At 36.7% G+C, this 13,659-nt stretch overlaps 1 protein-coding gene across 2 annotated transcripts in view; it reads left to right on the top strand.

Annotated features, from left to right (window-relative positions):
* Positions 1 to 11,500, top strand: part of LOC102013097 (zinc finger protein 782) — an 86,574-nt gene extending 75,074 nt beyond the window's left edge. Inside the window, exons 3-6 of one of the 2 annotated variants that reach the window (XM_005384706.2) lie at positions 538 to 596; positions 4,026 to 4,152; positions 4,756 to 4,851; positions 9,258 to 11,500. In XM_005384706.2, coding sequence (XP_005384763.1) covers positions 538 to 596; positions 4,026 to 4,152; positions 4,756 to 4,851; positions 9,258 to 10,942 — 1,967 coding nt within the window. In that variant the 3' untranslated portion in view covers positions 10,943 to 11,500. The remainder of the gene's footprint in view (positions 1 to 537; positions 597 to 4,025; positions 4,153 to 4,755; positions 4,852 to 9,257) is intronic. The other variant, XM_013514002.1, reaches the window with a different exon arrangement.
* Positions 11,501 to 13,659: the final 2,159 nt, after the last annotated feature.

Genomic DNA, 13,659 nt, shown 5'->3' with positions numbered 1-13,659 from the left:
ACTGAAGTAACCTCTAAGCTGAGCATATAGAATCACAAAATGGTAATACAAGAAAGGATTTTACTTCTGACTCTTTGGAAACCTTAAAAAAGGTGCAGCACATGAGATAATGATTTGCCCAAGGTCTCCTAAGACAGACCTAATAGCAGAGCAGTCCTGTTTCTCCTACAGTGAGTCCCATAACAGTCTTGTCAAATGTGCACTTGAAAAACCTCCCCAAGATATTAAAAGCTTAGATTCTGCCTATAAACTCCTTTTTAAAATTTTCTGTTGATTTTTCCATGCATGTGAATAATAGAGTATTAATATAAATTTTTAGAGTTTTTTTAGAAACATTTTAAAAAATTAATACAAAAATACTTACAGTCCCATAAGATTATGGCTTTGTGATCATATTACAGCTGCACATATTTGGAATGTGACCCCTTCTCAAGGATCAGGAACATTTCTCCTTAGGGGCTTCTTCCGCCAGTGATGGGGTGAAATATTAGGCATAGAGGCTGTGCACACCTTTCATGATTCTTTCTTTGTCCTCAGCTTATCCTTCTCAGTCCTCCTCACTCTTCCGTGAGCAGCAGAAAATGAACATATCTCAAGTGAGTTATTTCTTGACATGCTTTCGTATCATGGGTTTTATAAGGGATGGATGAGAATCATCCAGCTGGTTTCTGTTGATGGACTTACGCCTGGCCATGCTGTATTATCCCTTTAATACTTCTCTGGATTCAGTTGGTTGTGCTCCAATTAATATTTTATGTCTACATTAATGGGGAGAGACTGTCCTGCACTTTTTCTTTGATGGAATGTCTCATATAGTTTTGACACCAACTTTATACTCTCATAAACTTAGTTAAAGTCGTTATTTATTTTCTTGTCTCAGAAATATTTGAAGATTACTGTTATTTCTTCTTTCTGTATTTGGAGAAATATACCTATTAAGTAATCTGGCCTTGGTTTATTCTCCTGGCTGGTTTTTACTTATGAATTAAATTCTTTAGTAGGATATAGAAAAGCCAAATAATCCTATTTCTTCCAGTGTCCTTTTTTTAAAAAAAAAAAAAACAAAACAAAACATTTTTTTGTAGAGGAATTCATATGACCATATAGTTCATACATTTGAAGTATACAGTTCAGTAATTTTCAGTGTATTCATAGAGGTATGTAATCATTGCCAAGATCATTCTTATAACTTCAGAAAGATACTCTGTATCTTTACCAATTATTCCCTGACCCCAGCACTAAACTAAACTGCATTCTGTCTTTATACATTTGTCTCTTCTGGACATTTCCAATAAATGAAATAATGTGTGTTTTGTAACAGTGTCTTTCCATCAGCATACAATCTTCAAGATTCATTCATCTTGTAGTATATAATGGGATATAGTATATAACTTTCCCATCCATTGTGAAATCAAAACTTGATAAGTTGAACCATCATAAGGAGGGAACTCTTTGTGATCTGTTTCAGTCAGCTTTTTGTTGCTGGGATAAAATGTTTGACATACACAACTTATGAGAAAATGGTTTATTTTAGCTCACTGTTGCAGAGGTTTCTGTCTATGGTTTGCTGGCTCTAAGGTAGCAATATCATGGTAGAAGGACTGAGCAGAGCAAAGCTGCTCAACTCATGTGTTGTAGTCAGAGTTTTCAAGGAAAACAATACAAGACACATAATTTATAGGATTTTTTTTTTTTGGACTGGGAATCAAACTCAGGGCCTCATGCTTCCCAGGCAGGCCCTGTGCCACTAAGCTACATTCCCAGCAATGTGACTATTTTATTATAGTCACCTGAAGAGTCAAGTTCAAAAGAGTGCAGGAAATCTGTCCACACACTAAAGACCCAAAGAATCCAGCTGAGGGCCTGGCTCCCACAGCAGTGTCCTGCATGAGTCCAGCTGAAGACCTGAAGCCCTTATAACAATGCCCCCTACTAGTCCAACTGGAGGCCAAGAGCCCATGACAATGTCTCATGCAAGCCTCTTTCAAGGACCTGTGCTGGGAAGGCCCCAAGGTCAGTGGTGGAAGCTAGAAAGTCTATGCCAGTGGGACGAAGGATCTGTACCAGCAGGCTAAGGGATCAGCACTAGAGCCAGGAAGTGATGCTCAAAGTAAGAACCAGAGCTCTAAAGATGTTAATGTTGTTCTTTGCAGCTCAGCTCTCCATATCTCTAAGATCCTTATCCATCTCATATGACTAATTTTTTCCTATTTTGTTGAGATACTTTTCTGCTGTTTTAGTATTTTAAATAAGCAAAATATACTAGCAAATTATATTATGTAGAGATTATTGTGTATATGTCAGCCAAGTTGTTTGTGTGATCTAAATCTTCTCTGTCAAACTTTTTCTGTCACACAGTAAACTTTGTGGCCCACAAGGATTCCTGTTGCAACTCCTAAACTCTGCAGTGCAGTGCTCTGGCAGCCACAGACAGTATATAAATGAACATAACCATATCCCACTCAAATTTTATTTACAAAAAAACAGTGGTGATGGTGGTTTTCTTCATTTATAAAAAAACAAAACATGGAGGTTGTGGACTAGATTTGACCTTTTGGCTGTAATTTACTGGCTTCTGTTCTGTATCTACACTACTGGTTTTTTCAATGTACTGTCTATATGTCCCTGGGGGAGTCATATTAAAATCCCTAATTATAATTGTGGATCTGTCTCATTGCAGTCATATTTGTTAATATACAGGCAAAGTCATTATTTAGTAGTGATGTTCTATAAAGTCACTACAAATGCTGACTTGGGAAATAAGAGTTGCTCGGAGGGTACTTGTAGGATTAAGTTCTTATGACTGTCTGCTCCCATTTTCACCACCCAGCCACTATGCAGTCCTGTCTTCTGTATACTTCTATTTAAAACACCTTAATTAATATTATTATTGATTCCAAAGCCGTGAACAAATGGCTGGTGATGCCACAAGTAAGTAATGTCTGAGCAAAGCTCCAGTGTTGTCTCCATGAGGTGTGTAACATCCTTCATACACTAAAGAATACAACACAGCACTTCAGTCAGTATGACATATGGAGCCCATTTAAAAATGAAAATTATTGAAAGCATAAAAATGCAAAAAAAAAAGAAAAAAGCAGGGCAGTAAATAAAACAAGAAAAGAGCACTTGTTTATATATCAGTGCTAAAATAAAAAGGTAGAACATCACTTTGTTCAACCTTAGCTGGAAATGTTCATGTCAGGTAACTCAAGTTTTGTATAAATTCCTTCCTTTTCATTTTACATATATCCTTGTTTATAAAATGTGTTTTATTTGTTATTCGTATGTTATGTGTTATTTGATAAAATGTTTTATTTTTATGTTTCAGTCTTAAATTGGATTGTTTACACAGAGGTTAACAGGTTTCTTTTGTAATTGGTTGTGTAGTAAATATGTCCAATTTGACCACCAGCAGGTCTCTGATGGTACTTCTCAGTGCTGCTCTCTCAATACACAAAATCCATAGACATGGAGGCTGAGGCAGGAAGATCACTAAGTCCAGTCAGCATGGGCAATTTAATAAGACCCTGTCTCAAAAAAAAAAAAAAAAGCTGGGATATAGCTCACTTTGAAGCCCCATGCGTCAATCCCCAGTCTTGCTTCTTGCATCCCACTAAAAAAAAAAACCCATGGACAATGCAAAGTGACTTTGTGTTCCAAGGTGGCAAGTCAAGCCATTATTTGCCAAGTATGTCTATTGTAGTCTGCTTAACAGAAAAAAAAAAAAAATTGTACAAAGTTGATACATATATGCTTTGGCTACAAAAATAAGAATTTAAAAACCAAGGTGTTACTAATATGTCTATTGATAGTTCATGTATATAGCTCATAAATGTATACCAATTGTTATAAATGTTGTTAATATGCAAGCACCTGCAAAGTATAAGATACTATATCCAAAATGGACTTTATATTCATTTGTTTTAAATTCTTTGTAGCAAATATAATAAGAATGTTTTCATGAGTGTTTCCTATGTCCATTTGTAATTGTCAACCGTTTGGATTGACAGATGTGTGTGTTACAGGTGTTGGTGTCATTGGAGGACGTGACTGTGGAGCTCAGTCAGGAGGAGTGGCAGCACATGGGCCCTGCCCAGAGGACCTTGTACAGAGATGTGATGCTGGAGATCTACGGCCATCTCATCTCTGTGGGTGAGAATAAGAACCTCATTTACCCTGGCAAGTCCATAGAGTAGGCTTCCCCTTTGTATATGCTTATGCTTATGCTTGTGAACAGTTACAAAGTTTCACATTACTTAGGCTTTTCATTCAGAGGTGTAAAGTAAACCCTTATGAGGACTATAGCTCCCCGTAATGAATTAAAGTGTGTATACATTCATGGTGCTGCTCCTGAGGCTGTGTCTTCTTCTACTTGGAGATCAAAGCTCATATGTGTGGCCTATGGGCTCACCTGCCATGTCCAGCATAGCTCTTGAAATTTTGGGGGTGAAGGGAAGTGGAAGATGAAGAAATAAAGACAAGAGTCAGAATGCAGAAAGCTGAGGTCAGGTGAAGCCTGCCATCCTGATGGGAGAAAAAAGACCTGCTGAGTGACCACAGCACATTTATTTGTACACTAAGCAACTGATGTTATATGACACCCTTCTGCCTGGCAGCTTGTTTGCTTGGATTACCTCGGGCTGTCCATGTTCTCAGGGCTGGAATAGCTTGTTCATGTGGCTAATCTTGAGCATTCTGTATGTGTAATCTATCTCCAGCTTCAGCCACTCCCATACTCACCTGTTCTCTTATCAGGACACTGCATTTTCAGACCAGAGGTGATCTGCAAGTTACAGCAAGAAGAAGCATCTTGGTTCTCAGGTGAGGCACTCTCAAATCAGAATCACCCAGGTGAGTTGCTGAGCAGTAGCAGAACTGTGCAGGAACAGACTCAAAATGATCAGTTTAGCGGTTAAAACTTTTGAATTGCAAGATGTTTTTGAAAAAATGAAAGCTACAGAAATACCAGTCAAATGGAAATGATTAACAAACATGATTCCATTAAAAATTTAAATTTTGTTTATGAGGTAATATTTAAAATAATGAAAAGCCATAGAGTAGAAAATAGGTACATAGTACAGGTAACCTAGAAAGGGTAAACTTCCTGAAAAGGTAAGGAATTTCCATATGTCAGTGTAGGAAAAGACAGACAACCTCACTGAAAAATGGGCAGAACATTTTGAACAGGAACTTTCTAAAAGGCCAGTAAACCTGAAAACATGTTCAGTCACATTAGTGTTCATAGAATGCAAAATAAAATTTGAAGTGAAATATAAAGTAAAATTATAGGTATGATATGAAGTTAATGTGAACAATTGGCAATGCCAAGTCCTAAAGAGGATTTGGGTTATTGGATATCCATGTCCACTGACTGGAAGTTAAATGTGTGAAACCTCTGTGAAATGAGGAATTTATCCAGTTATTCTTGTAATGAGGCAAGACCTTTCCTAACTATATACCCTTCAAAATCTGTAATTATATTCTCTGCAATCCATAACCATATTAATTAGTAAATTCTTTATATTTGCCAGACATTAATCAGCAGTAAAATGGAAAGTTGTATTCTTTAAGGGAGGATGATACAGCCGCATAAATTTTTTTACAATTATAAACATAATAATAAGCAAAAAATATAGATACATATTAATGGTTACATTTATGTAAAGGTCATAAACAGGCAAAACTCAAACTGTATTTTTAGGGATTCATATATTAATACTCCCCAAAACATACATTAGTATTTTCCCCAAAATAAGACCTAACTTGAAAATAAGCCGTAGCATGATTTTTTAAGATGCTCTTAATATAACCCCTTACCCCCAGAATAATCCCCAGTTAAGATGGTCACCTAGACAGATGCATTCAGTATGTATATTGGAACAATGATGTACTCATTGAATTATAAAATAATATTAGGATATTGCTAAATATAATATTGACATTAATACTTATAATAAAAATGTTAATATAATTTAGATAATATAAATTAGATAATTTAGATAATATAAATTATAAGTATTTGAAAATAGCCAAGCATATGTCTATATAAGCAGACAAACTCAAAACTTATTTGCTGAATGACCAACCATAGTACAGGCATAACTCAAGAGTAATGTGTGTAGTTGACAACAAGTGGACATGGTTGTGTCTAACTTGAATTTTCATAATTCAATACATTGTGTGTTGTAATGAATGTACTTAACACACTTGTGTGAAATAAAGGTTTTTCTGAAATTTGATACCTGTAATTTTTCATCACTTTAATGTGGACCATCATTCTTAATTGTCATCATTTTTATTGCCACTGCTGTCTCATAAGGCTTCAATTAATACTTGATTTAATGGTAGTTTTAAAGGGAATAATATTTTGACTCCCAAACAAGATGAGTGCAAAAAGAAAAAGCTGTTCTGTCAAATACAAGAAAGGCATTGCAGAGGACACCTGAGGCAAGAATCTTACAGCTTTCTGTAAAGAGAAGTTGGATCTCCAAGTTGTCTGGAAGTGGCACTCAGGAGTATGATAACCTCACTGAGTGGTGGACATGGAAACACTAAGAAACACAAGTGTGGATCAGGTCGGCAACCATTATTTCTTAGCTGGAAGAATCATCTGTGAAGGGACCACTGAGAAGAAAGCAAAGTCTCTGGTTGTGTGCAAGGCTGATATTCAAGCATTTGCCCTTGCAGTGGCACCACAACTAGAAATATCCCCAGATGAATTCAAAGCATCACAGCACTGGCTGGATGGCTTCCTTCAGCAGTACGATCTGTCTCTGAGATCAATAGCACTGTTCAAGCTAGAAGACACTGGAGTTACTAAACATGCACTTGCAGTCAAGTCCTTTATTGATGGCATTGACTTCTTTAAATACTAACTTTCTAGTATGAGTGTTATGGATGAGACTGTAGTGTTTATGGGTCACAGCTCTCAAATGACAATGGATCAGAGGGCAGCTTGTCAATCTGTGTTCCCTCCACTGGTTATGAAAGTACATGTGTTACCTACATTTTGGCAATTTATGTGAATGGAAAGCCCCATCTCTAATCATCACTAAGGGCAAGAAAGATAAGATTGAACATGTTTTAGGCATTTCTGTTCTTGAAACCAAAAACCCTGGTGCACACAGTTACCAGGAACTGGGCTGATTTAATACTGCCATTTGCTTTTCAAGGTGGCCAAAGAGGTCTGCAAGTCTGGGATTCAGCCAGCACTCACCACCCTAAAGACATGAAAAAGTTCCTTACAGATAGAAGAATAGATCAAATAATGATTCCCACAGGAATAACTGCCTGTCTCCAGACTGTTGATATTGCAATGAACTTGCCATTCCATATGCACATGGAAATTAATGACTACATTGAAAATACAATGGAGATAAAACAACATGGAAACTTTGTGAAACCCAGCCTGCAAGAGGTCATGGCTTGGATGAAGAATCCATGGAATAAAATCACTGACAGTTGTTTTGTCAATGCACTATGAGCAGGCTACATGAGCAAGAAGTGCTCATTTAAGAGCTCTATTGCTAGACATCAGAGATTGGGGTCAGTGGTTCTATAGGAGGTGGAGTTGCAAGAAATTCAGGGCAGAATTCAGGGTTTAGAGAATTATGACAGTGTTTCAGAAGATGGCACTTGTGAAACCTCTGAAGTGAGGGAGATTTATCCAGTTATTCTTGTAACAAGGCAAGATCTTTCCTAATTATATACCCTTCAAAATCTATAATTACATTCTCTGGAATCCATAACAATATTAATGAATAAATTCTTTATATTTGCCAGACATTAATGTAATCAGCAGTAAAATGGATTTTTGTATTCTTTAAGGGAAAATGATAGAGCCACATAAAATTTTGTACAATTACATAATATTAAGCAAAAAATATAGATATACACTAATGGTTAAATTAATGTAAAAGTCATAAACAGGCAAAACTCAAGTAGGTTTTTAGGCATTCATACATTACTAGTAAAACCATATGAAAGAAATGATTGCATGACAATTAGGGTAGTGATAAAATACAAACATGAAATTGTTGGGCAAGAAATACTGCAATTTTTGTACAGTCATTTGTGTTCTCTTTCTTAACATGGTTTGTAATTCCATGAGTATTCACACAATCCTCTTACGTTGAGGCTGAGAATGTAGCTTAGTGTAGAACACTTGTCTTGCACACATAAGGCCTGGAGTTTGACTCCCCACCAGAAGTAAACAAGTGCTATTAATTTGCTCATAAAAGTCACACATATGAGTTTGTACACATTTATGTGTACATGTACATATAATTTCCCACATAAATGGTTAAGAGGTAAAAATATAAGTGACAAGTTATATTTTCAATATAAATTATCAAGGATGGGCATTTAGAATATGTAAGTAATTTAGGCCTTTCTTGAATGTCATATTTACAGTAAGACCTTCCATGATACCACAATTAAAACTGCACTCCTTATGTCACATTGAAATGTGGATATGTAGAATGGTCTGGTCAGATTCACTTATTGTTTAGTTCTGACAGAATAAATAAAAGATGATAGCCAAAATGGAACTGAAATGTGATTTCAAGATTGAATTTTCTTTTCCTCAGTTTGTATAGTACTTATTTGTTACACATTTGCTACTGAAGAGTTGATGGAAATGAGGGCTATCAAGCTGGAAAAATGGAGATAGTTAGTCAGGACCTAGACTGTAATTTACTTCCTAAACCAAATCTTTTTTATATTGAGCCCATTTTATTAATATTACCTTTCAATTTATCTTGTAATTATAAAGTATGTAGTCTTTGTTATGTTTATCATATCTCCACATCCCTGGTGCCTGAAATAAACTTTTTTTTTTTTTTCTTGGTTTTTCTCCAGTACCGGGAACCGAACTCATGACCTTGCGCTTGCCAGGCAGGCGCTTTTGCCGCTGAGCTAAATCCCCAGCCCCTGAAATAAACTTTTATAAGACTAATTTCTATTTCCTTTTCTTTCCAATATGTACCCACTTTCTCCCCCAGGAAAATCATGTTTATTACATGTTAAACAACATTCATTACCAGAATACATAAGTGTGCGTTCATTACCAGTTTCTTCTTCCATGTGCATTGTATTAATATTATTTGTAAGAGAAGAGTTACATGCATATGTCTTCATATACACATTTAAATTATTTGGTTTTGAGAAATCAAAGAATAGAATACAACACCAGTTGTATGCATGTATCTCCTACCCATAAAAGGTATGACATTCATAATATGTTTTCTATTTTTCAGTTTTGGGAGGTTACAAATATGAGTACTTGATCAAGAAGAAAAAGAAAAGAAAAGCCAAACATTTTCAGGAAGTAATATCCATCAATGATAAAACATTAATTAGCAAGGACGAGCATGTTTTAGGAAAACCATTTAATTTGTGCACTGCTTCAGTTTGTTCAACGAATATTTCCTACAAATGTGACTCACAGGGAAGAAACTTGCCAGACATTTCTGAATTTATTAATAATAATATGACTTATTCAACAAAGAAAGCAAATTGCCATAATTTCTTTGAGAATTTGCCTTTCAAAATTAAGTATGACAAAACTCAATCTGGAAAGAACTTCTGTAAATACAATAAAAACATGAAAACCCTGGGTAGTAAGAAAAATCTTCCTGAACTTCAGAAGTTTCAAATGTTAGAGCAAGATTTCCATGGCAATGAAATTCTAAAAGGCTTCAATGAAGAGGTTGACTGTGTCACACATAAGAGTTTTTACACAGTTGAAAAATCTCATATGGATGTTGAATGTAGGAAAAACCATGACAAGACAGCTCTCTTTTACCAGAGAATAATCAACACAGGGGAAAAATGCTCTCATCTTCACCAATATAGAAACGCTTTTGAGAAGTCAGCCCTGGAGGAATACAATAAGTGTAATGTGGCTGTGAAACATTGTGAATGTAGCGCACATAGAAATAATTTTAGCAGGCAGTTATACCTTAGTCACTCTCAGAGAACTGTTGAAGGAGGGAATCCACTGGTATGTAATGACAGAACACCAACTAAGGATAAATCCTCTGAACTTCATGAAATTAAGAAGTCCTATCAGACATCAACTTGCAAAATATACCAGAGAACTTACTCTGTGATAAAACCCTATAAATGTAATGAATGTGGGAAGTGCTTCTGTCAGAAAGGTCATCTTATTCAACATCAGAGAACTCACACAGGAGAGAAGCCATTTCCCTGTAATGACTGTGGAAAGACTTTCTCCCAGAAGTCACACCTCTCTACTCATCAAAGAATACACACAGCAGAGAAGCCATACAAGTGTAATGAATGTGGGAAAACATTTGTCCAGAAGTCTACCCTTAGGGGACATCAGAGAATCCACACAGGAGAGAAACCCTTTAAATGTAGTAAGTGTGGGAAAACTTTCGTTCAGAAATCAACTCTCACAGATCATCATAGAATTCACACAGGAGAGAAATCTTTTCAGTGTAGCGAATGTGGAAAAACATTTGGCCAGAAGTCAAACCTCAGAATACATCAAAGAACTCATACTGGTCAGAAAACTTATCAGTGTAATGAATGTCAGAAATCCTTCTGGAGAAAAGATCATCTTAGGCAACATCAGAAAATTCACACAGGAGAGAAACCATTTAAATGTGATGAGTGTGGGAGAACTTTTGCCCGGACATCAACTCTCAGAGTGCATCAGAGAACTCACACTGGGGAGAAACCATTTAAATGTAATGAATGTGGGAAAAATTTTGTTCGGAAGGCAATCCTTAGAGATCACCACAGAATTCATACAGGGGAAAAACCTTATCAGTGTTGTCAGTGTGGGAAAACTTTTGGCCAGAAATCAAACCTCAAAATACATCAAAGAAATCATAGTGGAGAGAAATCTTTGAGTGAAATGAATATGGAAAGTTACACCACACAATTGAGGGAGGGAGAAACCTTATTCATATAATAACTATGGGAAATCTGATAAAAAGACCACCACATAAGTAGACCCAGAGGGCTACCCTTGAATTGAAAGAGAATTCACACAAGAGAGAGACTGTGTGTGAATGTAGAGAGAATTTTGTCCAAAAGGCAAATGTGATACAGAATTCACAGTTTTTTGTTTCAAAGGAGTATGGGAAGTCCTGAATGAACTCATACTGAATTTAGTTATCTGTTAATCTAGTTATCACTAACCATTTCATTTTTTCCTCTAGGCACATAGTCTGAATTTCTCAATCTCCCTTTCACCTAAGTGGGGCTACGTGTCTGGCTTCTGGCATATGGATGCCTATGTTGTATGTACAACCATATCTGACAAATAAAATATTCCTCTGAGAAACCACCAGCACCCTTTCAGAATAAAATGAATATGCTTTCTAGGTCAGCAATGAGTACTGTGCTTTAATGTGGCTTAGTAAAAGAAGAATCCAGGGTGTCTGAGTAACTACATGGAGCAAAATCCCTTTCCACACTTTTTCCAGTTGAATTTTTTGTGGGGTGAAATTAAACCTTTGTTCTGTTACGCTCTTGCATGTTTTGACCTAGTTGTTTCTACATGTAGTTGAATCATTGCTCTGACACAAAGGTAGAAATTGCGTATAAGCCAAGCCTAAGTCTGCCAAAGGGCACAATGACATCCAAGGGTTTCTGGGTCAAAGGGACCTTCAAAGATCATCAGAGAATTCATATGAAAGATATAAAGTCACTCCTTTCACACCTCCTGATTCATATACCCCAATCACAGATTCTTTAAGCAGAAAGGATTACCCATCAGAAGGGAGAGGAAGCCATTAGCAGTGAATTGAGTACTCTGAAAAGGAGAAGAACTCAAAGGTTTACATCTGAAATGAATACAGTTGCTCTTGTGGATAGGGGAACCTAGATGGGGTTTCAGTAAGGTTCAAAGTAGAAAAGGAAAATAGATGTAATTTATAGATGGGGCCCTTTGGGCCAGTGCAATATACTGTGGTTCTTTGTGCATCTGAAAGAATAAAAGTTAATGTAGTGCATTCTTTATTTCCCATAAGTGATAGATGCAATTTTCCTAGTCAGAAAGAGTTGCGTGTGAAAATAGTTCTGTGGTCCCACCACTCTGATGACTGTTTTGGGCTCTAGATCTCTGTAATTGATAATTTTTTAAATTAGTGTATTCATCTTGATAAATTGGTATATGCATTTAACATTACGGCTGCTGATTTTATTGATTGAAACTTCTGGCCAAAAGAGGCAGTTGTTGGACTGGGGATGGGAGGTTTGACTTGATGTCCTAAAAAAGCTGTATCAGGTTCTCTCCTTTAGTAAAGCAGCTGTTAGCTTACTTTTGGGGTCTTTTATTCACTAAAAACTTCTGGCCAAAAGAGGCAGTTGTTGGACTGGGGATGGGAGGTTTGACTTGATGTCCTAAAAAAGCTGTATCAGGTTCTCTCCTTTAGTAAAGCAGCTGTTAGCTTACTTTTGGGGTTTTTATTCACTAAAAACTTCTGGCCTGGAGAGAAGCCTCTGACCTAAAATTCCAGTTTCATCTTGGCATTTCATTTTGGACTTAGCAACTAATGAGATGAGCATGAGTTTCAACTTGTGAAATGAAAATGTATGCTCAGAAATTCAGCTGAGCACCATAATATCTCAACTATGCATGCAATCATAGCAGTTGGGGGTTTTTTCCCTTTTTTGTTCGGTACTGGGAATCAAACTCAAGACCTCATGCTTGCCAGGTAGGCACTTGTGCCACTGAGCTATATCCCCAGCCCTAGCAGTTGTTTCTTAAAAGGGAAATTTGTCTCCCAATTAGTTGCCTGAACCTGGCTTAATAGACCCCTCACTTTTACTTAGAGCTGGTTCACAGTGATTTAGCTAAGACTAGGAACACTGCAAAGACTAGGAAGTTGCTGCCATTTGAACTTTTTGCCATTCTGTAGACCCAGGTATGAAACTAGTCATTCCTCTCTATGAGCAGGGTACAAGGATGTCCTCAGCTTGGCCAGTACTCCATTTAATGAGCCTGGTCTTGTTCTTACTGACCCCTGTGTTCCTGTCGTGGCTTAGCTATATGACATTACAATTAGGAAGCTAGACAGATTAAAAGGATCCCTGTCTGGTGCTGTGAATTGTGAGGGAAAACGGGCACTGCACGTCCCATCTAGGTTACTACACTAGGTGTCAACTGTAAGACTAACTGTAATAAAGCTGCTGATACAGCCAACACTGCCAAGATTGTGGTCATCATGCTGGTATGGCAAAACATTCCCAATCTCCCCATAGATACAAAGTAAAGGGCTCTGTATATGCAGTGTCTACACTGATGTCATTTCACATAAGAATCTGTATTTTTCTTCTGGATGAACAGTGTTCCATATACTATTAAATTAATTCACTTCTTTCCCACTGATTTTAAATGTCTTCCTATATAAATCATCATTAGTAAAGACATTGAACGTGGCAGTTTTTCACCCATTCCCTACATTCTGTTTTTTTAGTAACACATCCTTCTTAAGCAAAGGGTACTGGTACATACATCATATATAAACCATGATACCCAGTTTTTCTGACCTGATATTGAATGTTGCACAGAAAGGTTGAATCTGATTTGGAAAATAAGAATACCTCCAGGACTTTAGAAGTGGAACATCATAGACTAGTGACATTGTGACTGAAGAGCTGCTAGTAGCCTTGTCAGGAAAA

The sequence above is a fragment of the Chinchilla lanigera genome, unplaced genomic scaffold (genome assembly GCF_000276665.1).
Source record: "Chinchilla lanigera isolate Chin_1 unplaced genomic scaffold, ChiLan1.0 scaffold00021, whole genome shotgun sequence".
Taxonomy (NCBI): domain Eukaryota; kingdom Metazoa; phylum Chordata; class Mammalia; order Rodentia; family Chinchillidae; genus Chinchilla; species Chinchilla lanigera.
The sequence above is the reverse complement of the archived record's forward strand: the minus strand, read 5'-3'. Positions and strand labels throughout refer to the sequence as shown.